At 48.3% G+C, this 25,218-nt stretch overlaps 1 protein-coding gene across 1 annotated transcript; it reads right to left on the bottom strand.

Annotated features, from left to right (window-relative positions):
- Window positions 1-1,427: 1,427 nt before the first annotated feature.
- Window positions 1,428-22,258, bottom strand: C16H14orf93 (chromosome 16 C14orf93 homolog). Its single transcript, XM_029581575.1, has 7 exons — window positions 22,178-22,258; window positions 13,179-14,198; window positions 4,927-5,295; window positions 4,140-4,201; window positions 3,703-3,806; window positions 3,216-3,328; window positions 1,428-2,529 (listed from the first exon to the last, which is right to left on the bottom strand). The coding sequence occupies exons 2-7, from the start codon at window positions 13,809-13,811 to the stop codon at window positions 2,101-2,103; spliced, it is 1,710 nt and encodes a 569-aa protein (XP_029437435.1). The 5' UTR covers window positions 13,812-14,198; window positions 22,178-22,258; the 3' UTR covers window positions 1,428-2,100.
- Window positions 22,259-25,218: the final 2,960 nt, after the last annotated feature.

The raw sequence follows: 25,218 nt of genomic DNA, 5'->3' as shown, positions 1-25,218 counted from the left end.
AACAGCTGCAGCAGGCAGGGGCATGAGATGTGCGCTCCCCTGGGATAACTTTGCCAATTTTTCTTGTAAAGGAGGGGGGAGGAGAGGCTGGGGAAGAGGCCAGCGGAGGGCAGGACAGAGGTAGTAGGAAAGGCAGTGAAGGTTCAGGACGTCCAGTCTCCTGGCTCGGTGATGCTCTCTTCCATCCAGCTGCATTCTGGTATATGTAGTGCCAATTAAAACCAAACCAGGACTCCCTCTAACTCCTCTCTCCCTTTCTTCTGTGAACCTTTTCACTCCTACAGTTGTAAGCTAAGCTTTTTCTCAGGAAATCTGATGTACACCAAGGGGGGGGCAAAACCAGAACTGGACCAGCTTGGCAACCCTCCCTCCTCCTCCTCAGGCTTGCATACACTCTGCTCCCTCCCTTCTCTTCGCCTCCCTGCTCTGCTCACCTTCTGTAAAAATAACGAGCCAGCGCAGTGCGTGAGCTGAGAAAAGCGTGCCCGGAGGGCCTGGTGCTGTGCAGGCAGCAGCAGGAAGCGCACACGCCAAGACATGAAAAGGAAGCAGGAAGCGCTGAGCCAGGCCTAACTCGTCTCCCAGGCTGTGCTCGCTCATTCCTTCTCGCTCATCACATTCCTCTCTAATCCCCCTCTCCCCATCCCTCACACCCCCACGTCGTCTTTTCTCTCTCCCCTATCCCTCACTCCCTCCCCCTCTTTCCTCCTTTATCCCTCATGCCCTCTTTTCTCCTCTCTCCCTCCTCCTCACTTTCCTTTATGCCCCACTCCTCTCCTCTCTCGTGCTTCTTTATTCCCTCTTTCTGCCTGTACAGGGAGAGAGGTCCGGCTCCTAGAACTGAGACCACAGTCGCAGTGTTACCCTATGCAAGGGGCTCCGTCTCATTGTGCTCATCTCTCTGTGTGCAATAGGTAATGCACTTCCCCCACTCTCTTGTTAGTTATGTACATCTGTGTAAGCTCCATGGAGCAGGGACGGTCTCTTTTCTGTACCTGCATAGTAGTACTTTTAAAAATGATAACCAGTAGTAGGTAAGCTCCCTTCATGCTGCTCTCTTCTGCCCTCTGTTGGCCACAATTAAAATTCTCTCTGCCCAGACTTAAGACTCCAGCAAAACTCCTATAGCGCACTCCATCGTGCATCATTTCTGGGATATATATATATTTTTTTTCGTTTACTGCACGGGTGTTTTTCCTTGTGCATGATTCATGCTTCTGGCAAAACCTGCGGCATCTGAAACGCATCGCTGTGTGCATGCGCCGTCACGGCGAGACGCAGCGGGGCACCCCGCTCGCTCGCGGTCTGCCTCGGCCGTCTCTCTGCACCCGCGTTCCATGGGCAAAAAAACCTGCCTTCTCCCACCGCCCGCCCACTCCCCCCCCCCCCCCCATTCACACACACCCCTGCAGCAACCAAACAGAAGAGAGAATAAAAATAAGGCAAACTTTTAATCTTGTAAGAGAATTTGCAACGTCAAAACAAGAACTCGGCAAACCAAAGGCTGGTTGTAATTTAAGGGGGGGGGAACCAAGATGGAGCAGTCCAGAAGGAAACGGAAAATGTCACTGAGCAGCCCTGCTTCCAGGGCGCGGGACCAGGGGGATCGGCGTTCCCAGCACGCCACGTCGGATGAGATGGGGAGAGGAGTCTGTTGTCCGTTCACTCTTGTCCGCTGGCCCCGCTGTCGGGGTTGGCGATATCGGGACCTTGAAGATGCTGGCCTGGCAAAACGTGGGCCCCCCAGTGAAGATTTCCAGCATGGACACAGTGGGCCAGGGGCCTCTCCCGCTCGCAGAGCTCGCTCTGCTTCTGAGGGGATGACGCGCACACATCTCCTACGCATCTCTGAGGCGTCAAGGAAACAAAAAAAAAAAAAAAATCCGGAAGGGGGATCCTGTGCAAAAAAAAAAAAAAAAGAGACATCATCCCACCCTTTCCCCAGCGCGTTCACTTCCAGGCTAACCGAGGCGTCTCTCACTTCGAAATCAGAAACTTTCCAAGCTCCCCCAGGCCCCTGCGACTCTCGGGGTGCAAACAGCAACCTGGGTAACCCCGCCCTGCCCCCGCTGCCTGCAGGCAGTCCCCCCTGCCCCAGCTTCACTCGTCCTTCTCCACCTTGACCTCGATGAAAGAGTTCAGACCCGGGCAAAAAGCTTTAAGCCCCTGGGTGTAGCGAGGGTCTTGCTCCACCGAGCCTTCCTCCTCCTCTTCCTCCTCCTCCTCCTCCTCCTGGAAGTTGGGGTTGTAGACGTGGAGGGGCAGGAGCTGGGCCTCGGCGGAGGGCAGGCGCTCGGAGGGGGGCCCGTAGACCCGGTTGGCCTTGGTGCCGTGCTTGGAGTTGGCATCGATGTGGTAGCAGAGCTCGGTCAGCTCGCGAGAGCGGAAGCGGGGCGGCCGCGCCACCCACACCCCGGGCTCGTTCAGGCTGTCCTCCTCGTCGGACATCAGCTCTTCCGTCACGTCCTTCCACAGGCGCTGCTGCTCTGGCGGGAAGTGGTGAATGACCGAGGAACGGTTAGCAAACAGCTGGGAAGAAACAGGAAATAACAGGTTAGCAGCTTCTTTTGGGGCAAAATATATATATATATATTTTTTTACTAGTACTGCCGGAAGGTGCATGCAAACGGTGATGCCAGCTGAGGCCTTCTGTTCACAGAACGGGTACCAGAGCAGGCAGTGCTGGCAATGCTAAACCTCTCACAGCAAGCACAGACACGTACCCACACCGTTACAGCACCCTCATCACAGACCGGGCTCAACCCAGTGGTGCAAGCTTCCCGTACACTGCCCCATCAGAGGACAGGTACGGTGCAAGCTTGCCCAAAACATGTACACACAGGGCAAGTACAGCACAAGCAGCTGCATTGCAAGCTACACACACACATCTATATATACTACCCCACCACAAAAAAAAAGGTGCAGCATAGGCAGCAATAGTGCAAGTTTCACATGCATGCGTGATTGCGCACACACGCAGCCGCACCGCAGAACAGGTACAGCACAAGCAGCTGCATTGCAAGCTACACACACACACACACACATATATATATATATATATATATACACTACCCCACCACAAAAAAAAGGTGCAGCATAGGCAGCAATAGTGCAAGTTTCACATGCATGCGTGATTGCGCACACACACGCAGCCCCACCGCAGAACAGGTTCCGCACACGCGCATCGCCGCCAGTGACCCTGCAGCCCCCCTCACCCTGTATCTGCGGCTTCTCAGCTTCTTCTCCTCTTTCTCCTTCAGGCTCTTGAAGGGGTTCATGGAGTTGCGGTACTCCCGCCGCTTGGTGAGGAAGTAGGCCACGCAGGCACCTGCAGCACCCCCGAGCCGGGAAAGGAAGCAGATGAGAGAGCGTTTGTTAACGTGCATGGCCCTTTGCTCCCCGGCGATCCTCTGTAGATGTGAAAGTGTTTGCATCCATACAGATATCAGTGTGGCGTGTGTGCATGCGAGTGTGGAGTATTGTGTATCTGTGAGTGTGCATTTATCATGTCCACGTATGGAATGAATGCCTGTCTATGTATGAGATTGACGCGTCCAGCTTTCCTCCACCGTAGCTCAGGATTCATCCCAAGGCTTGGCTATAAATCTCATGAGTTTTCTGCAGTCTCAGTCTAGACCCTCATGCACCACCCAAAGATGAAAAACCTCAGGGGGAGGGGGGCAGAATCCCTGACTCCCACACCTTTCAGCTCTTTGTCCGTGTATTGGTGGATGCTGGACACCAGTTCCTGCTTCAGTTTCTCCACCAGGAACTTCACCACCGAAATATTCCAGGAAGACTTGATACTGAAACAGAAGAAAGAGAGCACGACTGAAAGACCTGGAGCCCGGGGGAGAAACGGCAAAGCTGCAGAAGGGAAATGAGAGGGACGGTGAGACCCCTGGCGTAAGGCAGAGAGGGAGAGACAACAAGGAGATGTAGAGGGCTGTATTGCATAGGAGAAAGAGACGGCCACAAAGAAACAGGGAAGATGCGATTAAGAACATTTTTGCTTGGTCTCGGCCCGAGGTGACTCAAATGACACAAGGGTGGCGAATCTCAGCCTGAGTTCCCCTACGGTAACCGGAGTTTCCAGACTCGTGACCGGGCGCAGGGTGGGAAGGGGAAGGGATCCCTACCTCTCCGAACCGTTGAACCGTTTACTGTTGGAGATGTGGTTGTGCACGCTGTGTACCAGTTTCTGGAGAGAGAGAGAGAAGGAGGGAGGAAGCAGTCACTCATCATGGATTAATTACAGTCAGCCCCAGCACTCCCAGCTGTCATAACAGGCCCTCCGGTCGGTCCTTCAACAGAGCCTGCAGCAAGGAGGGCCGCGGAGTCTGTGAAAGCACAGGGGACGGCCGGCTCAGTAGCGCTAGCTGCCTGGTCAGTGCCCTGTCCTCTCCTGACCTCCCTCCCCAAGCACTCAAGGGCAGGCTGAGCCAGGCTTCTCTCTCACTCTGCCCCATCTCTGGGATTTCTTTACTTCCTGCTTGTGTTAGGAAAATGGGAATTGCAAGTCCCTGGAGCAGGACTGCCCTTGCCCGTGCTCCACTGACAGAAGGAGGTGTGCAAGCCCCGTAGCTGCAGTGTGACCACCACCGGGACCCAGACAGCCCTATATGTGCTGCTTCCGGAGAGAAGGCAAAGGCTGCTGGCGGGCCCTGTTACAAGTCTCTCTGAGACTGATTTACAAAGGCTGTCATTGGGGAGAGAGCAAAGCCAGACCCTTAGTGCCAATGTGATGCTCTCAGCTGATAAACACCTTCCCCAACCCGTGCAACTACATTTCCAATGCAACTTTCTTCCACCAGTCCTTCCCTCCTCTGCCGCTCCCTTCCCTCTTTCCTCCTCTTCTCCAGGGGAGATGGCGTCTGCTACACCCGGACTCTGTCGCAGAAGTCGGGGGAAGGGAAGGCTACTCACGGACAGCACCAGGTCTCTCTTCCTGCGCGAGTTCTTTTGCCCGCTGCCCCGGGCCTTGCAGGAAGAGCCCGTGTACAGGAGCAGGGGCGGCGGCAGGGGCAGCAGCGGCGGCGGGGAGGAGGAGGACCGGCGGTCGCTGCAGCTGGCCGAGGCTTCCCCGCTGCTGTCTATGACCATGGCGCCGGGGCTGAGGGACTCCTCCCGCTGCAGCTGCTGCTTCACCCCGGGCAGGAATCCGCTTTCCACGCCGACGCCGTCCACCGCGGCCCTGTGGACAGCAAGCGGTGCAGCCGCAGAAAGCTGCTTGGCAAACGCCGGGATGAGGAGGCGCTGGAGGGATCCATCGGGGGTGATGTAGTCGTCCGCAACCTACAGTGAGATATGGAAGGGGGGGGGGGGAGAAGCAAGGGCCCTTGTGTTATGGATTGCTTCTTACCGACATACTTCTGTAGAAGGGACAAGGAGCTAGGGATGCAGGTGCCAAGGAAGAACGAGGCACAGAGAGGGAGGAGGGGAGAACGAGAGATCAGCTAAAAGTGATAGGCAAAAGCGGCCAACGAAACAAGGAAAACAGGAAATAATAAATGAATGTGACGAAGAAGGGAAGGAGATGGAGAGAAGAGGAGGGACAATCAGAAAGGCAATGAAACAGGAAAGAGAGGAGTGAAAAAAGAAGCAAAAAGAAAATGAAAGGCAAGAAACCAGTAAAAAGGAAAGGTAAATTGAGAGAGAAAAGCAGAGACAACCTAAACATGGAGAGACGATCAAAAGAGACACAAAAAGGGGAGAGCAAGAGGAAAAGCATAGATAGGAACAGATTTTTGTAAATGCATGCATGTATGAACATTCGATGAAGGTGCAGATAAAAAAAACCATATTTTTTAACCTCCCACTTATTTACTTTTTTATTTAAGATTGTTTGTATACCGCCTTCACAATAAAAAATTGGTCAAAACGGTTTACAATAAAAACATTCATACAAGTGGTTAACAATAACACAAACAAATAAGTAAAAGCAAGAGGTGAATAAGTTAAAAAATTAACGCAATCATAAAAAAAAAAAAAAATTAAATGACTGACTGTGGCTATGATAGAATTAGATGAGTTGTGAGATGTGAGAGCTGAAGGCTTTTGAAAATAGGTTTTTATATTTTTCTTGAAATCTTTGGAGCAGGTAATTTGACATAATGAATCGGGTAAGGAGTTCCAGAGTGAAAGAGTGGCAAGGGAAAAGGCTCGTTTCCTGGTAATGTCTAATCTGTCAAGATGAACAGATGGAATGTCAAGGAGGTTTTTATTTAAAGTTCGAAGATGTCTAGTGGGTTCGTACATTTGGAGGGCAGAACATAACCAGACAGAGGAAGGGTTATGTACAGGTGAGTGAATAATAGATAGAATTTTATATTGAATTCTAAATTTAATCGGAAGCCAGTGTAGAGAATACAATATGGGGATTATGTGAGGGGTTTTTTTTTAAAGGAGAACCAGTTAAAATGCAGGCGGTCGAATTTTGAATCAATTGTAAAGGTCGAAGAGAGGAGTCCGGGAGTCGAAGGTAAAGAGCATTACAGTAATCAAGACCAGAGAAAAATTAAAGACTGAAGAACAGTACAGAAATCACGGAAGAAAAGAAAAGGGCAAAGACGTTTGAGCATGTATAATTTGAAAAAGTAATCCTTTACCCCCGGAGGATAAATGGGAAGACAAACAGATCAGAGTTTAGTAATACACCGAGGCTTCGGGCTTTTGTCAGAATAGGAATAGAGACTATTAAGCAATAGAAGAGAGAGGGGACTACATAAGGAATGAGATATTGAGGATAGATGCAAAATTTCCGTTTTGGAAGTATTGAGTTTGAGACGATTGTGAGAAAGCCAAGAGTTAATCATTGTTATATAAAGAGTTACTATAGAGAGAGTGTTAGACCAAGAAGAGTTGCATGGGTCAAAAAAAATTGAATGTTGTCTGCATATATTTTAAATTGAACATCAAGAGTTGAAAATAAATGACAGAGGGGGTAATAAGTAAATGTTGAAAAGGATGGGAGAGAGAGAGAGGAACCTTGGGGAACACCAGAGGGAAGAAAGTACCAATCGGAGGAGTGTGAACCAATATTAACTTGCTGGGGACGGTTGGAGAGAGAAGATGCAAACCAACTGAGTACAGAAGATGCGAGTCCAATAGAGTGTAGAATAGACAGAAGAAATTGATGGTTAAGAGTGTTAAAAGCAGCAGAGATGTCAAGAACGTAGTCAGTATTGGTGTCGAAGCTGCGGAGAAGGGCATCAAAAGAAGATAAAGGAAGTTTCTCTGTGCTGCGATCGTCTCGGAACCCATGTTGGTTAGGATGGAGAATATCATTATTGGTCAAGAAAGCAGTGAGTTAATGTAATACAACTGATTCAATTAGTTTTGCAAGAGAGAGGTGAGGCAATGAGCCTTAAGTTGTTAAGATCCAGTGATTTATTCTTTAGTATTGGAAGGATTGAGGTCTGTTTAAGGCTTTCAGGAAAGATTCCTGAATCAAGTGATTGAGTCATTAACTGGCAGAGGAAAGTGCTGGCAATGCTGCTTAAAGCTTTTAAAGAGGTGACATGAGCAGGGGTTTAGTGGGGGAAAATAATTTTTTTTTGTTTTTGAAAAGTAATTGTTAAAGTTGTAGTAGAAATAGGGGTAAAGGAAGGCCAATTGCAATCTGCTGGAGGGAGGGGGGTTTAGGAAAGGGCAAATAAGTAAACTCATGAGATATTTTGACAATTTTATTCTTGAAATGTTCAGTCATTTTGTTACATAGAGAGGAATCAACCGATGTAAATGGGTTTTGAGGAGAAGTAGTTAAAGATTTTACAATATTAAAAAGTGCAGATGGATTACCGTTTGCAGCAGACATTTTATTAGTGTAAACTTTTTTTTTTTCAGTATTAATTTCCTTTTTGTAAATACATAGGTCATTGTAAATACATTGTGTCATCGCCATTTGTATTGTCTTAAAAGAGACTGTGAGAGGGCATTGGGTTTAAGTTTTACTAGGCAAGGTTTGATAGGAGCAATGTCGTCTATGGTATGAATAATGGCTGAATCCATTCTAGAACGGAATCATTAATATTGCTTGCGGGGGAAATAGGTTTGTTGGCGATGAACGATTCAATGAAAGTATCAGTGCAAATCTCTCTCCTTTTACAGATAAAGTTTTTGTTGAGATTAACTGTGGGAGTGGGGCAATATAGCTTGAATGACAGAGAGATTAGATGGTGGTCAGACCAAGGTACAGGGTCAACAGGTTTGTCAGGGACTACAGAGAAAAAAGTGGATTACAGAAGACGAGATCAAGAGAACGGTCAATTTGTGAGCTGGGTCGTTAATAAATTGACCCCATCCAGGACCAGACATAGCATCTAGAAAGGAGACAATGAGAGAGATTTGAGGCAGAGTTAATATGTAGATTGAAGTTGCCTGCAAGGATAGTTTGAGAAAGATCAACTGGTAGGTTGATAATGTTTCAAGTAGAGGGGACAGGTTGGTCTGTAGAAGGCCTGGAGGGCAATAGATTACTCCAAGGTTAATGATAGAGGTTGAGATCAGTAGAATTTCATAAGGATGGGTGGGAGACAGAAGTTTTTTACATGGAGAGAGGGATGACTTGACTAAAACAAGCAGACCACCACCTCTACAGTTAGGCCTAGGTTCAGAAAAAAACAGTATATTTATTAGGGCAAAGACTGTTAATGGTCACAGTATCTGTGTCAGTAAGCCAAGATTCCGTAATTAAGAAGCAGTCCGGTTTATGTTTAATAATTAAATTGTAACTAATAGGAATTTTTTTCCTGACCAATTGGGCATTACAGAGAAGGATGGAAAGAGTAGAGAAAATCAGAGCAGTTGTAGAAACAGTAGGCATTATGGCCAAAGAGTTCCGAGGTAGATGGTGAGACAGCCATATTTACCCTGGCCAGTTATAGTGGTGATTTCCTTAGCGATAACAGATATCAGCTTGAAGGGGCTTTGTTCATTTTCTCTTTGCTACCTTCCCTTTCCTCTGGCCCATCTACCTGAACTCCCGTCTTATCACGTGGCTTTCAACAGGGCCAAGGAGTGATATTATTCAAGATACCTCCAGGGTTGCTGACTAGGCCTCAGTATAGAATACTAAGGAAATTGACTGAGAAATTTGTTAATGCTGATTATTCCCCAACTCTGGATCCAGACGTATTAGCTTTATTTTTTTATTGATAAAGTTACATGGGTGTTTGTCCAAGTGGAAATCCTACCAAGATCATCACAGGGCCCTCTGATCTGGGCATTGTTGAGTGTAAATGGAATGAATTCTGTTGTTATCCCCTCGGGAAGTTTTGTGTCTTTTTGGTCAATTAAACTCCATTCTGCCCATTTGACATTTGTCCTTTCTAGATTATTTCTAGTTTGCAGCACCTTTTCTTAGAAATGCTTATTAAATTAACTGCTGCCTCTCTTCTTGAAGGTTTTTTTTCCCTGTGCATCTGATTTTTTTTTTTAAAGCCCTCCCTTTCCCATTTCAGACCCTGCCAACTTTTGACCAGATTTCAAACATTCCTTCAATGAGAAATGCGTGCTATCTCAATTGCTTGACTTTCTTGATGAACATAACATCTCGGACGCCTTTCAAAATGGTTTTAGAAAAGGTCACAGCACAGAAACTGAGGTTTTGTGTAAGACTCTGTTCCTTCCTAACCTGATAAAGGGATAAGAACATGCCATACTGGGTCAGAATGAGGGTCCATCAAGCCCAGCATCCTGTTTCCAACAGTGGCCAATCCAGGCCACAAGAACCTGGCAAGTACCCAAAAACTAAGTCTATTCCATGTAACCATTGCTAGTAATGGCAGTGGCTATTCTCTAAGTGAACTTAATAGCAGGTAATGGACTTCTCCTCCAAGAACTTATCCAATCCTTTTTTAAACCCAAATACACTAACTGCACTAACCACATCCTCTGGCAACAAATTCCAGGGCTTTATTGTGCATTGAGTGAAAAAGAACTTTCTCAGATTAGTTTTAAATGTGCCCCATGCTAACTTCATGGAGTGCCCCCTAGTCTTTCTACTATCCGAAAGAGTAAATAACTGATTCACATCTACCCGTTCTAGACCTCTCATGATCTTAAAGACCTCTATCATATCCCCCCTCAGCCGTCTCTTCTCCAAGCTGAACAGTGATAATGGCACTGCTCGACGTGTCTGCCACCTCCTTTCACTCCATACCCCATGACGAATTACTTGAGAAAATGCATTCCCTGAGAATAGGAGACCATGTTCTAAAGTAGTTTTGATCCCTCCTATTGAATCGGTTCTCTCAGGTAAGAACTGAGGAGGAAGACACCCCCCCCCCCCCCCAAGGATCTTTCCATTCAGCAGCGTTGCTCAACATTTATTTATATGCAGTAGGGTCTATTATTGCATCATATGGTCACTTTACCCTCCATTGCCTCAGGTACAAACTTAGATTGTGAGCCCTCTGGGGACAGAGAAATAGCTACAGTACCTGAATGGAATCTGTTTTGAAGCATCAAAAAGCAAATATAAACATCTAATAAATAAATAAATATGATATTAATTATATTACATAGGCAGATGATGGCCACCTTGTTGCTCTGGTTGTCTCCTCTCTTATTAACACATTAAATCAATAAGTCACATGTGCTAATGCAATCAATAACTAGATGAAAAACAAAAAAATGGTTAAGTGCTTTATATGCTGGTATAGCTCTTCCCTATCTACACCTACAGTGTTGGTTTGACAATGTTTGAATTTCCTTCTCCGAGTCTGTTCGTAACCTGTGTGTAATACTTGGCACAAAATTGTCTATGCAAAAGCAGATGAATGCAATGGTAAAATTCTTTTTAGAAACTAATTTGACATGCTAGATTTCCGGTCAATGAAAAAAGACTTTGGAATCATTGTATTATTGCTGATCATTGACTCCCTCCACTACTGTAACACTTCATATGTCGGCCTTCCCAAAAATCAACTAAATGCTCTTCAGCTTCTGCAGAATGCCGCCGCGCCTCTAATTGCAAGTTGTCACATCAGAGGATCCTATTACATCAATGTTGAAAGAGCTCCACTGGCTCCCTGTCATTTACAGAGCCAACGTTAAGGTAACTCTCTTTGATGTTTAGAGCATTGCAAGGTGATGGAGACAACGTCAAAATATACACCTTGAGATCTCAAGATAAACAGCTATTGGTCATCCCAACTCTTCTGTCTGTGTAAAAGAGGAAAGCAAACAGAAAATGAACAAAGCCCCTAACTACCTCTCCCTACCTGCCCTCACGGGCTACTCTGATCCTCCCAAATGGCTCTTCTTTCCTCTCCTCTGCTAGCTGCTGCAGGATGGGGTCCTGCACGAGACTCCTCGCTTTCAGCTGCTACATGCCAAGAATTTGCAAGAGAGCACTAGTGCCCCTGTGCCTGGAGCCCTGCTGCCTTCCCCCTTCCTCTGACCCATCTACCTGAACTCCCATCAAGGACTGTGTTACACACAACATGGGCTCAACTGGGTCTTAAACCGTTCACAAATGGGCCAGATATTCCGATTGATTGTAAGCTATTCGAATGCCTCCGTTCATTTACATTTTATTGTAAATCCGCCACGAGACCAACATTGGGAATAGGCAGAATAACCAATGTCCACCCCGAAATAAATAAGCAAGTAATCAAAGACTTAAGAGAGGAAGGGTATCAGAAAAGGGTTGGGAAAAGAGAAGCAAAATGTGGCAACAGAAAGCTGAAGAAAAGAGTGCGCAAAATAGAACCGAAGACAGGAAACGAGGAGATGAGAGATTTGAGGAAGACAAACATGGCAAGAAAAGAGGGCAGCAGAGAGTTAAGAAAAGAAGGCCAAGAGTTCAGAGTCCATTGAGAGAGAGTCAGAGAAAGTAAGTTAGAAAGTGTGACGAGACAAGGAAAGAGCAGGTCCAGCGAGACAGAGAAAGAACAGTAAGAGAATGCGTCAGTTAGAGAGATACATGGATGGAGCTGTTCTGGAGAGACAGTCATGGAGTCGGGAAAGAGACGGGTGGAACAGAAGATAAATGGACACAGCTTTTAGAGACAGCAAGTTAGCAGAGAGACAGCTGGAGTAAACGGATGGATCTAAGGAGACGTAACGAAAGGAACTGGTAGAGAGAGACAGTCTGAGGCGGAATGAGAGGGGCCTGGCACCAAGCCCACTTCCAAATCAGAAACCTGCGTTTCTGCAGGCAGGAGAGAGGCTGCGAGAGCCGTGCTCAGAGACAGACACTGCAGAGAGAAGAACGTTGCAAATACATTATCCGAGGGAAAGGAAGAGGGGGAGGTCAAGGTTTAACTGCCAGGCCTCTGCACCTGAGAAGCTGAGGGATGGGAAAAGAAAATTATCAGAATTTTGTATTTCTGTTGTGCAAAAGAAGAGCCGATGGATGCTCCCGTGCTGAGGCCGGCTAGCATGAGGTGGGGGAAAGGGCGGGATATGTTGGCATGCAGCTTGGAGAAAGGGGTTCTTTTGAGGGTGAGGGCAGGTTTCTCCAGTTCTGGGCTTGGCTGCCTTTCTTTTTCAATGAATAACATAGTGTGATGCATTGCATGCAAGCTTATATATATATATATATATATATATATATATATATATATATATACACACATACATAGACACACTAATGTGCAGAATGTACCAGCTTGTCTGTGGAAATATATATATATATAGAGAGAGAGAGATGTCTAGTTCTGGTGACATGCGTTGTAAGCTCAAAGTCTAGACATGTTTAGGTATGTATTATATAGACAAACACCGACACATACATACCAGCCCCCTACAGTATCATTAAAGTCACTACAGTGAGTCTGATGGACTCACACTGTCATTCCTTGAGTGCTGGGGGCAGATATGCCCTTGGTGGCTCAAATCCGTTATCACCAACGCAGAATAAAGAAACTTTTAAAGTTAAGAAATGGGTGAGCTCTGTACACCAGCACTTCCACCTTCAATTCTATCCCTCCTGCTGCCCTACTGGAGGGCGACATCGCACAGAGACATCCTCCTGATTCATCATGAACCTGGGGGGGTCGTGACGTGACCCGCAGAAAGGCACGGGGCACGTAGGCGTTTCTGTGGACCAGTAGGATGGCGCTGTGTGATGACACCGATGGCGCTCTTAAGCAAAAACCGGGAACAGGAGAAAAGACGTAAAGATTTGCAACAAAGCGGAGCTTTAAAGTGACTTGGGAGTCATTGCGTACCGGGTTCAGGAGCGGTGGCACCTCGCTAGGTGCGGGACAGCCGGCCAACCTGACTTCCCGGGGAACTCTGTCTGTTGGATACGCCAGATGTGTTGGCACGGAGGCGGCTGATGCTGCGCCCAGCTGTCTCAGCTCCTCGATGACAACCTGTACGCTGCCGAGGCCCTCTGGCTCCTCTTCGGCCACCTTGCACGCCTCCGACGCCAGCCTCACTTGCCCAGCCACCAAGGCGTTTTCCGCCGGAAGGGGTTGTTGAGGTGGCGGCGGCGGGGGGGGCCCTGCTGCCGCCGCCCCCGCCATCGGCTCTGCATCGTCCCCGTGGTGCTTGCGTTTCCTCAGCTCGCCCACCTCATCCTGCAGCCGCGTCAGCAGCTCACAGTTGGATCTGGCCACCCCCAGCGCGGCCTCGGCCACGCTGACCGCTTTCTCCACGCGCTGGTAGATGAGGTGCAGCAGCTGCTCCGAGCTCTGCACCGCCAGGCCCTGCCCGGACACGGAGATGGGAGTGGGGATGGCCGAGCCCGCGCCCCCCGAAGGCGCTTCGTTGTTCTCGCTTTTGCAGGCGCACCCGCAGCACTTCGTGTCGCTGCCCCCACTGGGCGGTGAAAAGAGGATTGTGGCACTGAAGGACATGGTCCAGTGAGGTAAAAAATGTTTAGTTCGTGCACCAAGTTTTTATTTTTGTTTTCTAAAGCGACGCTCAGCATTGGGTGGAAGTCCCAGGAGGACAGAGCTGTACGGTAATTTGCCACAGTTTAGCGAAAAGTCCTCATGGCTTAAGGTTCCTTTGGATATTTAATTATTGCTCCAAAATTGACATAGCAGACCTTCTTGCCCTTAGTAACATTATTTTGCTCCTTGCTGTTCTGTCTTACAGTATCTTAGTGACCTAGAATTTAAAAATCCTTCCTTGAAGGCAGGGTGTTGACGCGTCAGGGGTCATTTTCCTTTTGCCATCAGCACAATGCAGATATTTTACTGGCAATTCGCTTCGTCTTGTCCATCTTTCTCTCTGCAAATCTGATTCCAGGAAGCTTAGGTTAAAGAAAACAATTATCATACCACTGAACATTTTTTCTTACTCAATTTCAAAATCAGCTCGTATTTAGATCCTGTTGGGAGCCTTTATCTACGTTGCTCTTCTGTTTGGAAAAGTGTCAGGAATTGCATTAATATGGATCAATCGAATAACAGTTAAGGTGCGATGCGATCTGAGACTCCCTTGCCAACACAGCCACTCCATGGTAGGGGGCAGGGGGAGATGTACGGTGTCAGTGCAAAGAGTTTCGCGGTTTAAAATTTGAATTAAAGCAGGGTGGCATGGGACCTTGCCGTGAACCTTTCTAAAACAATACACAACAGAACAAGAGTTTTATTTGAAATTATGTTCGTTCCCTTCCTTCACTTGCAGTTTTCTAAGAAACCGTGCTGGTGCACTGCTGCGCAGAGGATCCCTGGTCTGACTCCTGGATCGCGTTTTCCACGCCCTGGGTCAGCAGGGGCTGGAGATGCAGCCCTGGTCATAATTAAAGGGCCAGCACCTGGTGGCTGGAGATAGGACCCATGATACGGGGCTCCTGGGCTCACAACCGTTACTGCAATGAGCAGGCCAAGTACACAGTGGGAGGGTGGGTCTGCAAAAAACGGGAAAAAATTCCCTCCCCGTAGCAGCGAATGAAGGCTTATGGTGCCACCTCCCAGCACCGGCTCTGACTGAGCCGGAAGAAAGGAGGAACTACTGGGCCAACGGAGAAAAGGAAGAATGCAAAGAAATGGCCCAACAATCCTTAAAACTGAATTTAAAGAAATGACTTAAAGGTCACAAGGCAAGTGCTGCTGTACGATTCGGCACGGGCAACGACCCCAAGCTGCCAGCAAGATTAAAAAGTTTATTATAAACTAGAAAAATATATCAATTTGTAATAATTTTAAACTTCAGTTTCACTTCAACTGCTTCGAGTCTGTTTCTTTTTTGTGGGCAGGGCCCGTGATGCTGAGGCAAAGGCTACAGACCTTGGCCCTTGATGGAGAATTGGTTTAGCCCTTGTGGAATCAGGGGAGTCTGAGGGGCCAGGCAGGGCAGGTAGAAATTTCTCATCGTGTTTCTCCTTCCCTGCTGTCCCTTCGCTAAGTACCCCCGCCCCCCCCCCCCCCCCCCCCTCATCGCCAAGCATGTGCCAGACCCACTGCCCCATCATCTGTGACTGGAGGCAGCATAGGAGCTCCACTGCCTCAGTTATCAGGGAAACCTCACCAGCTCTTCCCTCTGCACCTTTTCATTTTTCTCAGGAGTCTCCACATGTTTATGAACCCCCTTCAAATAAATGTAGCAGATTGGAGAAGCTCCTCCTGATCTTCACTGCTAACATAGCATAGTAATGACGGCAGAAAAAAGACCAAATGGCCCATCCAGCCTGCCCAGCAAGCTTCAAAATGGTAGTAAGATCCGCTCTGTGCAGGTTGCCCCCATGTTTCTGTTACGGATAGTAACTGCTGCTCCACGCAGGTTACCCCCCAAGCATTATGTTAAAGGTAGTAATATTTACAATAAAAACCAAGCAACTGTCAAACCCATAACAAAGTCACTGCTAGCAGTATTTTTACGGGGTAAGCAGTCTTCTTGATAATTCAGACAATGCTACTTGAATATGCTTTACTTTTAGCCATAGGAGCAGTCCTGTGTTTTATCCCTAACGTCTGCATATCAGTTCCCTGGGCAGTGAAGTCAGGGCCCAGGGCTGGCTTTCATCTAAATTCAATTCCCCTTCCCACCCACCCCCACCCTAGTAGCAGAGAGAGATGTTGCGGTTGTGTCAAAAAGCACCAAGGCTAATTGGTTAAGGGTAGTGACCCCCATGCTTTCTGTTAAGGGCAGTACCCACTGCTCCATGCAAGTTACCCTCATGCACCTTTTCTTCATTTCCAACCTCAGCCTTTAGGGATCCACAATATTTATCCCATGCCCTGTTGAATTTGTTTACTGTTTTTGACCTCACCATCTCTTCTGGAAGGGCATTCCAGGCATCCGCCACCCTCTCTGTGAAGAAATATTACTGTTAGTTCTGAGTCGGAGTTTCATTTTGTGACTCCTACTATTTCTAACGGAAAAGATTTGAAATTTGTGCATCTGAAGGTCTGTATCATATCTCCCCTGTGCCTCCTCTTTTTCAGGGTGTACATATTTAGATCCTTCTGCCTCTCCTCATAAGTCTTCAGATGCAGACTCCCACACCATTTTGGTCACTCGTCTCTGGACCTCCTCTGTCCTGTCTCTATCCTTTTTTTTTAGATGCGGGCTCTAGAACTGAACACAATACTCCAAATGAAGCCTCACCTAGAACTCGTTCAAGGGCATTATCACCTCCTTTCTCTTACTGGTTATTCCTCTTTCTATGCAGCCCAGCACTCTCCTGGCTTTAGCTATCACCTTGTCATATTGCAATCGTTGCCTTCAGATCGCCAGACGATATTACCCCAAGGTCCTGCTCCCAGTATGTGCACATTAGTATTTCACCCCCATCACATACAGTTCTTTTGGATTACTGCATCCCAGATGTATGACTCTGCATTTCTTAACACTGAATCCCAGCTGGCAAATATTTGACCACTCTTCAAATTTCTTAAATCACTTTTCATTCTCTCTACTCTTTCAGGCGTGTCCACTCTATTGCAGATCTTAGTATCATCCGCAAATATACAAACTTTAGCTTCTATCCTTTCTGCAATGTTGCTCAGAAAGATATTGAACTGAACCGGTCTCAAAACCAATCCTAGTAGCACTATGCTCTCAACAAGTTTGCAATCCACTCCACCATCTTGGCAACCACTTCCTATGCAGGACCGTATCAAAAGCTTTGCTGAAATCTAAGTAAATCAAATCACGTGCTCTTCCTTGATCCAATTCTCTAGTCGCCCAATCAAAAAAAAAAAAAATCAAATCAGATTTATCTGACAGGATCTTTCCCTGGTGAATCTATGTTGCCTCGGGTCCAGTAACCCACCAGATTTACGGGCCGATACAGTAAAAACGCTCCTATACGCGCGATACAGTATCTTAATTTATTTAAATTAGGCCCGGCGGTAAAAAGAGGCACTAGGGACACTAGCGCATCCCTAGCGCCTCTTTTTTGACGGAAGCAGCGGCTGTCAGTGGGTTTGACAGCCGACGCTCAATTTTGCCGGCGTCGGTTCTCGAGCCCGTTGACAGCCACGGGCTCGGAAACCGGACGCCGGCAAAGTTGAGCGTCCGGTTTTCGACGCGACAGCAGTGGGCCCATTTTAAATTTTTTTTTTTTAAATTTTTTAAACTTTCGGGACCTCCGATTTAATATTGCCATGATATTAAGTCGGAGGGTGCACAGAAAAGCAGTTTTTACTGCTTTTCTGTGAACTTTCCAGGTGCCGGCAGAAATTAGCGCCTACATTTGGGTAGGCGCTAATTTCTGAAAGCAAAATATGCAGCTTGGCTGCACATTTTGCTTTCTGAATTGCACGGGAATACCTAATAGGGCCATCAACATGCATTTGCATGTTGCGGGCGCTATTAGGTTCGGGGGGTTGGACGCACGTTTTGGACGCGCTATTACCCTTTACTGAATTAGGGGTAAAGCTAGCGCGTCCAAAACGTGTGTACAAATGCCGACTAACAGTGCGCTCCATCGGAGCTCACTGTACTGTATCGGCCCATCAGTTAGTTCACTTTCCTTTCCTTCAGCAGAATCTCCATTAATTTTCCCACCGCCGAGGTGAGGTTAGAACATAAGATATGCTATAATTAATCAAAACAAGGATCCATCAAGCCCAGTATCCTGTGTCCAACAGTGGTCAATCCAAGTCACAAGTTCCTGGCAAGTACCCAAACATTAACAGATCCCATGCTACTGATGCCGGCAACAAGCAGTGGCTACTCCCTATTGATTAACAGCAGTTTATGGACTTCTCCAGGAACTTATCCAAACCTTTTTTAAACCCAGCTACACTAATTGCCTTAACCACATCCTCTGGCAATGAATTCCAGAGCTTGATTGTGAGGTTAACTAGTTTGTAGTTTCCAACCTCCTCTCTGCTACTGCAACCGTTCTTCTGCAGTCGTGCAGCACTCCTATTTTCAGCTCCGCTGCTCTGGCCACCAGCTCCCCCCCCCCACCCCAAGTGGCTGCACTGGCCACTAGCTCCTCATCTTCGAAAGGCAGAGCCAACTCCATTGCTCCAGCCACTAGCAACTCCTTATCTGTTCACCTCCTGAACATGCTGCTACATTTTTCAAGTTTAGTCTGTATATTGATTTATTTTTGTTTATCCTGCTATCCAGAGAGATATTGTGTATTCTTTCAAGTTGAGTCGTTCTGTCCATCCTTCTTTGGACTAGAACTGTTAAACTGTTTTATCTTTTGGTCTCTGACTATAGGTTATTGCTCTAATATACTGTACCCTTCCTTGGGTGAATTTCTTATTCAAAAGGGTGGGTAATAAATCTAAATAAATATTAATCTTTGATGGCTGGTTCCTTTTTATCTTTCACTTGGGCCGACACAGTAAATGGTGTGGCGCTCGCCCGCTCTCCCGACGCGCACCCAGGCCACTCTCCTGGGCGCTCGATTCAGGAAGGAAAGTTATGCAAATTAGAGCCCGCCGTAAAAAGGAGCGGCGGCTGTCAGCGGGTTTGACAACCGATGCTTAATTTTACTGGCATCGGTTGTTGAACCCACAAACAGCCACGGGTTCGGAAAACAGACACCAGCAAAATTGAGCGTCCGTCTTCCAACCTGCGGGCCATGGGCAGATTTTAATTTTTGGGGCCTCCGACTTAGTATCGTTATGATATTAAGTCGGAGGGTGTACAGAAAAGCAGTTTTTTCTGTACACTTTCCCTGTGCCGGTTGAAATTAACTTCTGCCTTTGGACAGGTGTTAATTTCTGAAAGTAAAATGTGCGGGCGCTATTAGTTTCAGGGGGGTTGGCCGCGCGTTTCCACGAGCTATTACCCCTTACTGTATAAGGGGTAAAAATAGCGCATCGAAAACGCGCAGCCAAACGGGGGCTAAAGGTGCGCTCGGCCCATTGCACCATACTGAATCGACCCGACTGGTGGCACCAGGGGTATAATCCCCTCCTCTTCAGCCACTGGCCAGTTTCTGTGATTTGGTTTTTAGCTGCAGGCCCGCCAATTCCCACCTTTTCAATCCGAAAACATTGCCCTAAGCGTCTTACAGGAGGGAAAAAAAAAGGGAGGGAAAAAAAATCCACCCACAATTGTGAAACAATTCAAAATAAAATAAATGAAAAACTACAATTGATTACAAAAAATACAGTGATGTCAGCGTCCCAAAAGGGCTGGAGGGAGACGCGCATTTAGAAACGCTCCTCGGTCTCGAGGCGCTTATTTTATCCTCATTCTCCCGCCCGACTAGAACGGGATATACAGCGCGAGGCACGAGTGCGCGCGCCACCCCCCCCTCCCATACACGAGAGCCCGTGACGCATGCGTGCACGCGGAGAGGACTGAAAGAGCAAAGACAAAAAAAAAAGAACAACTTTTCCTTCCCCACCCCCTCCTCGCGCCAAAGGTCGGGCCGGGCTGCCGTGTACAAAGCGCACGCTGCTCGCGGCCCTCCCCGTTGGCTCTTAACTCGCTCTCCCGATTGGCCGGCGGGGCAGCCCCCAGGAGGGGGAGCTCGGCTGCGGTTGGAGGAAGCGGCCGTCGCTTAGCCGCAGCCTGAGGCCGAGAGGCGGAGCGGGTACCTGCAGGAGAAGGGGGACCGCGCGTCCCGCTGGAGCGAGGCCATTTTCAGGGGCCGGCGGCCATCTTGGATGGTGTATTCTTAAGCCCTGAGCCGTGCTGGCGCTGGGCGAACGTAGCAAAGCAGACTGGCAGTGGCTTTCCATGCCGGCAGGCGATTTTAAGCGTTTAGCGTTATTTCAGGCAGAGGCAGGAGCTCCCCTCCAACAGTTTCAAACTTTGGGTTTTTTGTACCAAATACAAAAAAAATGGGAAAGAGGAAACGGGTCCACATCTTTGTTTTCTCTGCCTGCTGGGAGTTAGCTGTGCTTAAAGGAACTGGCCTAGTCTCCCGTGTGGTTCTTATGCCAAAAAAAGTAATTTCTCCTTTCGGACTCCTAAAGCATGGTAGAATAATTAAAACATCTTTCTTCCTTCCCTTTCCCCAAATCGCCTTCAAAAGGCTCAGGCAGCATGGGCCTTCATGAGCAATTACTTCTGACCAGTTCTCCCCCTTCCCCAAATGTTATATCTCTTGCCGAAATAGTTTAGGCCAGTCCTTGCAATGAGGCTGGGGGACAGGAAGGGCACTCCAGCACCGCCTAAGGCTCCTCCAGCCCCAGGCACAAATATTTACATTTCTGACAACCTGTCAGGCCAGCCATGGACATGCAACAGGCCTCCTACCACCTCTCAAGCCTCAGCAGAGAGAGCTCTGATCCTCATCAAGCCAAGGCCTGAGTCATAACTTTGGGGCTGGAGCCACCCATGGGGCTTATGGCTTGGAAAGAAACAAATCTAGCACCACGCTCAGAGGATTCAGCCCTTTTCTGGCATGTAGGCCACATCCCTGCAAGATGTGCCCCAACCAAGGACTGTGAACTGGACCCTAAACAAACAATGTGCCTTCTTAGAATACGAGAACATGTTCAGTGCAGACAGTCAAAGCCTGCCATTTTATTTTGAGAGGTGAAGGTCGGTCTGCAAAATACATCGCCAAGTGGGCCGCAGATGAGACAGTCATTCACAGTGTAAATGTAAATGGCACCCAAAATGGGAACTCCTTTACCAAAAACTCACAAGCCAGGCTTAAGAGTTTTGCAAATTCCATGATGGGGTGTATGAACCTTGACTCTGGAACATCCAGAAATGTCACCCCCTACCCAAAAAAAAGTTCTTGTTTTGTTTTAGAAGTAAGCAGTATTAGCTCAACACATCTAGAAAGTACTGAAGATATACAACCTGCAAGGTAAAATAAATGCAACTTACCCCCTCTGTGCCAGATGGATCTCAACACGAAGTCCAAAAACACATAAGATAAAACAAACTTTTTAGGATGAAAAGGCACAAACCTGAAAGCTAAGGTTCCCCCTGGCTGGTACATAAGCCTCAAGAACTATATTTCTACACAGCTGCTCGGGCACGGGTGGAGGAACTCAGGCATCAAGGGTGGAGCTATTGTGCTACAGTGCAAAAAAATGCAGCACTATTTGTCCACAAGAGGTATAAAAAAACAAAACCCAAACAAACAGAAAAAGAAGTCATGTCTACTGTGAATTTTAGCACTTGCCACTATCCACTCCCCTGCTCAACCACCAAGATGCTTCCACCTCCCTGCGTGTGAGTAGGGATGCCTCTTATGGATATAAAAATGCATGTTGATGATTATGGCGGAACTATGTGAACCACATAAATCTTTAGGATACTTTTACCGCGGTGTTAGCAAAGCTGGTCAGTCCTCTTATGCCAATACAGGAGCTCAGTCTCAAGTGCTTTCCCCTCAATTCCAGGAGCACACTGTGCCCACGGCATCCACAGAAAGCACAAAAGGCCTCTCTTACAAGGATAAGAGTCGTCCCCCCCCCCCAGGGCCCTGTTAAGCTACCCAGAGGCGGTTCAGACATCACCTTGCGACCTGGAAAAAGCAAGCCATCCTTTGCAACCTTCCCCGGACCTGACCTCCTGTCAAACATCCGAAGGCCTTGGACCCAATTCCTGGAACCGCAGCACGTGAAATCGGGCCCGGCCTACCCCTTTGGCACCGTCGTGTTTCCCAGTGCCCCACTGCCCCTCTCTCTCTCTCTCTCCTCTTTGCCAGTCACTGCTTCTCCTCCTGCCCCAGTCTTATTAATTACAACTTTTGTTTTAAGACATCCACAGGATGAATAAATAAGAATAATAATAAAAAAAAAAGGAGAACATGGAAAAGAAAGTGATAAAGCCAAGAAAACAGGGCCTTTTAACGCAAGCTGTGCCTGGAAAAGCAGCCCGGAAAGGATACGACAAGGACGTATTCCCTTTGTATTCTTGTGTGTTCTCTGTGTGTGCAGGGCTGGGTGCACTCGGGGTAGGAGTGCCCCGCCTTCTCTCGCCGCTGATTGGACGCGGGAGAGCAGACAGGGCTCAGGCGGCTGGGCACAGCGCTCAGCATGGATTCCAGTCGAGGGGGCCTTTAGGGGACGGAGAGACACTTTTTTTTTTTTTCCCCTGTCTCTGCTCCCTCCGGTCTGGAATGGCAGTACAGGTACTGGGAACCCCCAAGCACACATCCCAGGCAACAGGATCTCTGTCCTGCCCAGCCAGTGGATTTCAGCACTAGAATAGCAGGAGGTGCTGCGGCTCAGTACTGAAGTGTACTGACAAGAGCTGTGTGGGGGGGGGATGTTTCCTCTGTACCAGTAGCTGCAGGGCAAGCGCCTGGCGTATTTCATATGGCTGCATGCGAGGATCTCAGTGCTGGACCAGCAGGGCAGGACTGTGGTGCAGTGGTATCTCAGCAGTGTGTTATGCAGAAGGGGGGGGGGGGGTGGAGGGAGTCTCAGTACTGGAATAGCAGGGGTGCGTGGGTGTATTTCCTTTGCTGCTCTTTCCGACAGCGAGTGTGATCATAAAACGCGCCATAAAAATGAAGATAGATGGCACTGGAGGGGAAATAATTCATCCTTTATTCTTCCCTTGAAGGGCTGCAGGTTTCTTTTATTCCACTTGCTGTAGCTTCTCTCCTTCTTAATACAGCAGGAGAGTTTCTCCAGTGTGCCTTGTGTGTGGGTACATAGTCTACGGAAGGGTGTGCATTGTGCATATCAGTGCTTTGTCTGCATTGTGGTGCATGCATGCATCTGAACAATTTTTTTGAAAGGTATTTATCCAGGTTGCCCCGATTGACAATGGTCTTCCTTGCAGCAGCTGTCACAGCCCAGGTTACTTTTAGCCGCCATAAAGAGAAATTGTCCCAGGGGAGAGAGGAAGGGGTTAGGCGGGGGGGGGGGGGGGGGGGGGGGGGGGGGAGAAAAACAGCACACACGGACGTTTGATTTTCAAACAGACCTGCAGTTTTGCCTCAGCTCGGCTGCCCACACCAAACAGGAGATGCCAAAAATTGCCTTTAAAAATGTGCCTAGCAGGTTCACTGGCACAAAAGCAAACACCTAGCTGCAAGGTTGAAAACTGTCCCCCTAGAATGTTTGGGCCCGGTGTTGCTGATCGATTGTGCAGCAGAGGGCGCTGTGGGAGGGTCATTGTCTCGGCTGTTTAGCCATGAAAAAAAGCCCTGGTGAAACGTGCTGCCCAGGGTGGGTAAACGTACATACCCGCCCAACAGGGCAGAGAAGGGTTGGGGGCAGGAAAGAGACAGTCAAAGCACTGAAGCATTCTGGCACCTGCTTCAAACACAGGCCGGTCCGATTTCTATGGGGGAGCCTGCAAGCCCGGCAGGCAGTCTCACAATTACCCCCCCTTACTGCCGTGTGTGTGGGCAATGCTTCTTGGGCCTGCTTGGTCCTTCCTAGCCAGAACAAGCTCTGTCTCCTGGCCTGGTGTTGGCAGATGCCGTCCCTCACAATGGTCCTGTACAAGGAGCAAACACTGCAGCACCCAGCTCGGTGGTAGGAGCAGCGTCCTGGCTATACCATCATCTCCCAGCTCGCACATTAAGGGGGCGGTTACAGTCCCTCATAAGTAGGAAATGCTCCATCTCCCGCCGCCCCGGCATTCTGTTGGGGGAGCCGTGCTGCGTAGGCAGGACATACTCCCATCTCCCAGCACTGTAGCATGAGGTGCTCTCTCTCACAGCCAGGACATGGCTTCATCTCTCAAGATGGTGTTCGGGGGGGGGGGGGGGGGGAGGGGGGGGGGGTGCTGTGCTGTCGCCACCCATGATTTCATGCAAACCTGAAAATACCTAGCAGGCTTCTCTAAAGTGACAGCAAGAAGCACTTCCCCTGGGAGGAGAAGCTTAAGACCGAGGGGGCGATCACGTGAAGCGGGAGAGAATATGAGGAAACGCTGGCTCCCTGACAGGATGGGAGATGGAGGCAAAAACAGCGACAGAACTCGTGAATATGGGTGGGAGATACACAAAGATACCTTAATAGCAAAGGGCAAAGACCACAGCTGCAGCAAGACCCTTGAGACAGGCAGGGACCTGATGTGCCGACATCTCCTCTGTACCCAGGGTAATACTTCACCTCACAGCGTGCCGGCACGGTGCTAGGGGGGGGGGGGCACTGCGCTCTTCCTAGCTAGGACATGGGATCAGGGTGCCCCGGCCTTCCTTTCCGGGACGCCTTCCAGCAGCCGGCACCGCAGCACAGTTTTCCAGGCACTCTTCCTCATAGCCTGTACACACATCTCCCGGTGTCGGGGGGGGGGGGGGGGGGGGGGGCTGGGCCTTAACAGCTGCCACAAGCCCCATCCTATGCTCTCTCTCTGCTAAGATGGCTGCAGACTTGTACATGCACTGCTACACCCAGGCCCCACAGCAGCAGAAGACACTCTGTCACACCTCAGAAGAAAGTTAACTCCCACCGGTTCACACTGCTGTCTTTTTTTTTTTTTATATACTTGGCTACTGCAGGGTGGCAAGAGCATCTGAACTCAGGATGAGTTTGATTTCTCTGCTGTTATACAATGGTTTCCCTGCTACCAGCATCGGGCATAAGAACAACATAGCCTGAGGTACATATTCTATTTCCCTTCTGTTAGTAAACAAGAATATAAAATACCCCCCCACACACACACACAAAAAAAAAAAAAAGCGATATATAACCAATTCAACTGAACAGTTCGAAGCTGAGAGTCCCAAAGACATCACCCATAGGGATCATTCTTACACAGGGGCTTTTATAACCGAAGGACTGCTGGACCTGTCAGTACAGAACACATTCTGAGCTCTCTCTTCCATTGCCACTCTGCAGTAACTGACGGAAAACATGACAAATAACCAAAAATCTGAAGAGATTTCCACCAGAGAGCTGGCCCTTTACCACGATTAAACACTGGCAGTGACACTATAGAATTAAGGAAAACACCAAATACCCGACA

Source organism: Rhinatrema bivittatum, chromosome 16 (genome assembly GCF_901001135.1).
Source record: "Rhinatrema bivittatum chromosome 16, aRhiBiv1.1, whole genome shotgun sequence".
NCBI classification, from domain to species: Eukaryota; Metazoa; Chordata; class Amphibia; order Gymnophiona; family Rhinatrematidae; genus Rhinatrema; species Rhinatrema bivittatum.
Note: the sequence above shows the minus strand (reverse complement) of the source record. Positions and strands in the feature narration are given on the sequence as shown.

Excerpts from the sequence above, each read along its gene's own strand:
- C16H14orf93 (XM_029581575.1), bottom strand. The coding sequence starts at position 13,811 with ATGTCCTTCAGTGCCACAATCCTCTTTTCACCGCCCAGTGGGGGCAGC. Across the intron at positions 4,202-4,926 it reads AGAGAGACCTGGTGCTGTCC|AAACTGGTACACAGCGTGCA; the intron begins GTGAGTAGCCTT and ends CTCTCTCTCCAG. Across the intron at positions 3,329-3,702 it reads CACGGACAAAGAGCTGAAAG|GTGCCTGCGTGGCCTACTTC; the intron begins GTGTGGGAGTCA and ends GGGGTGCTGCAG.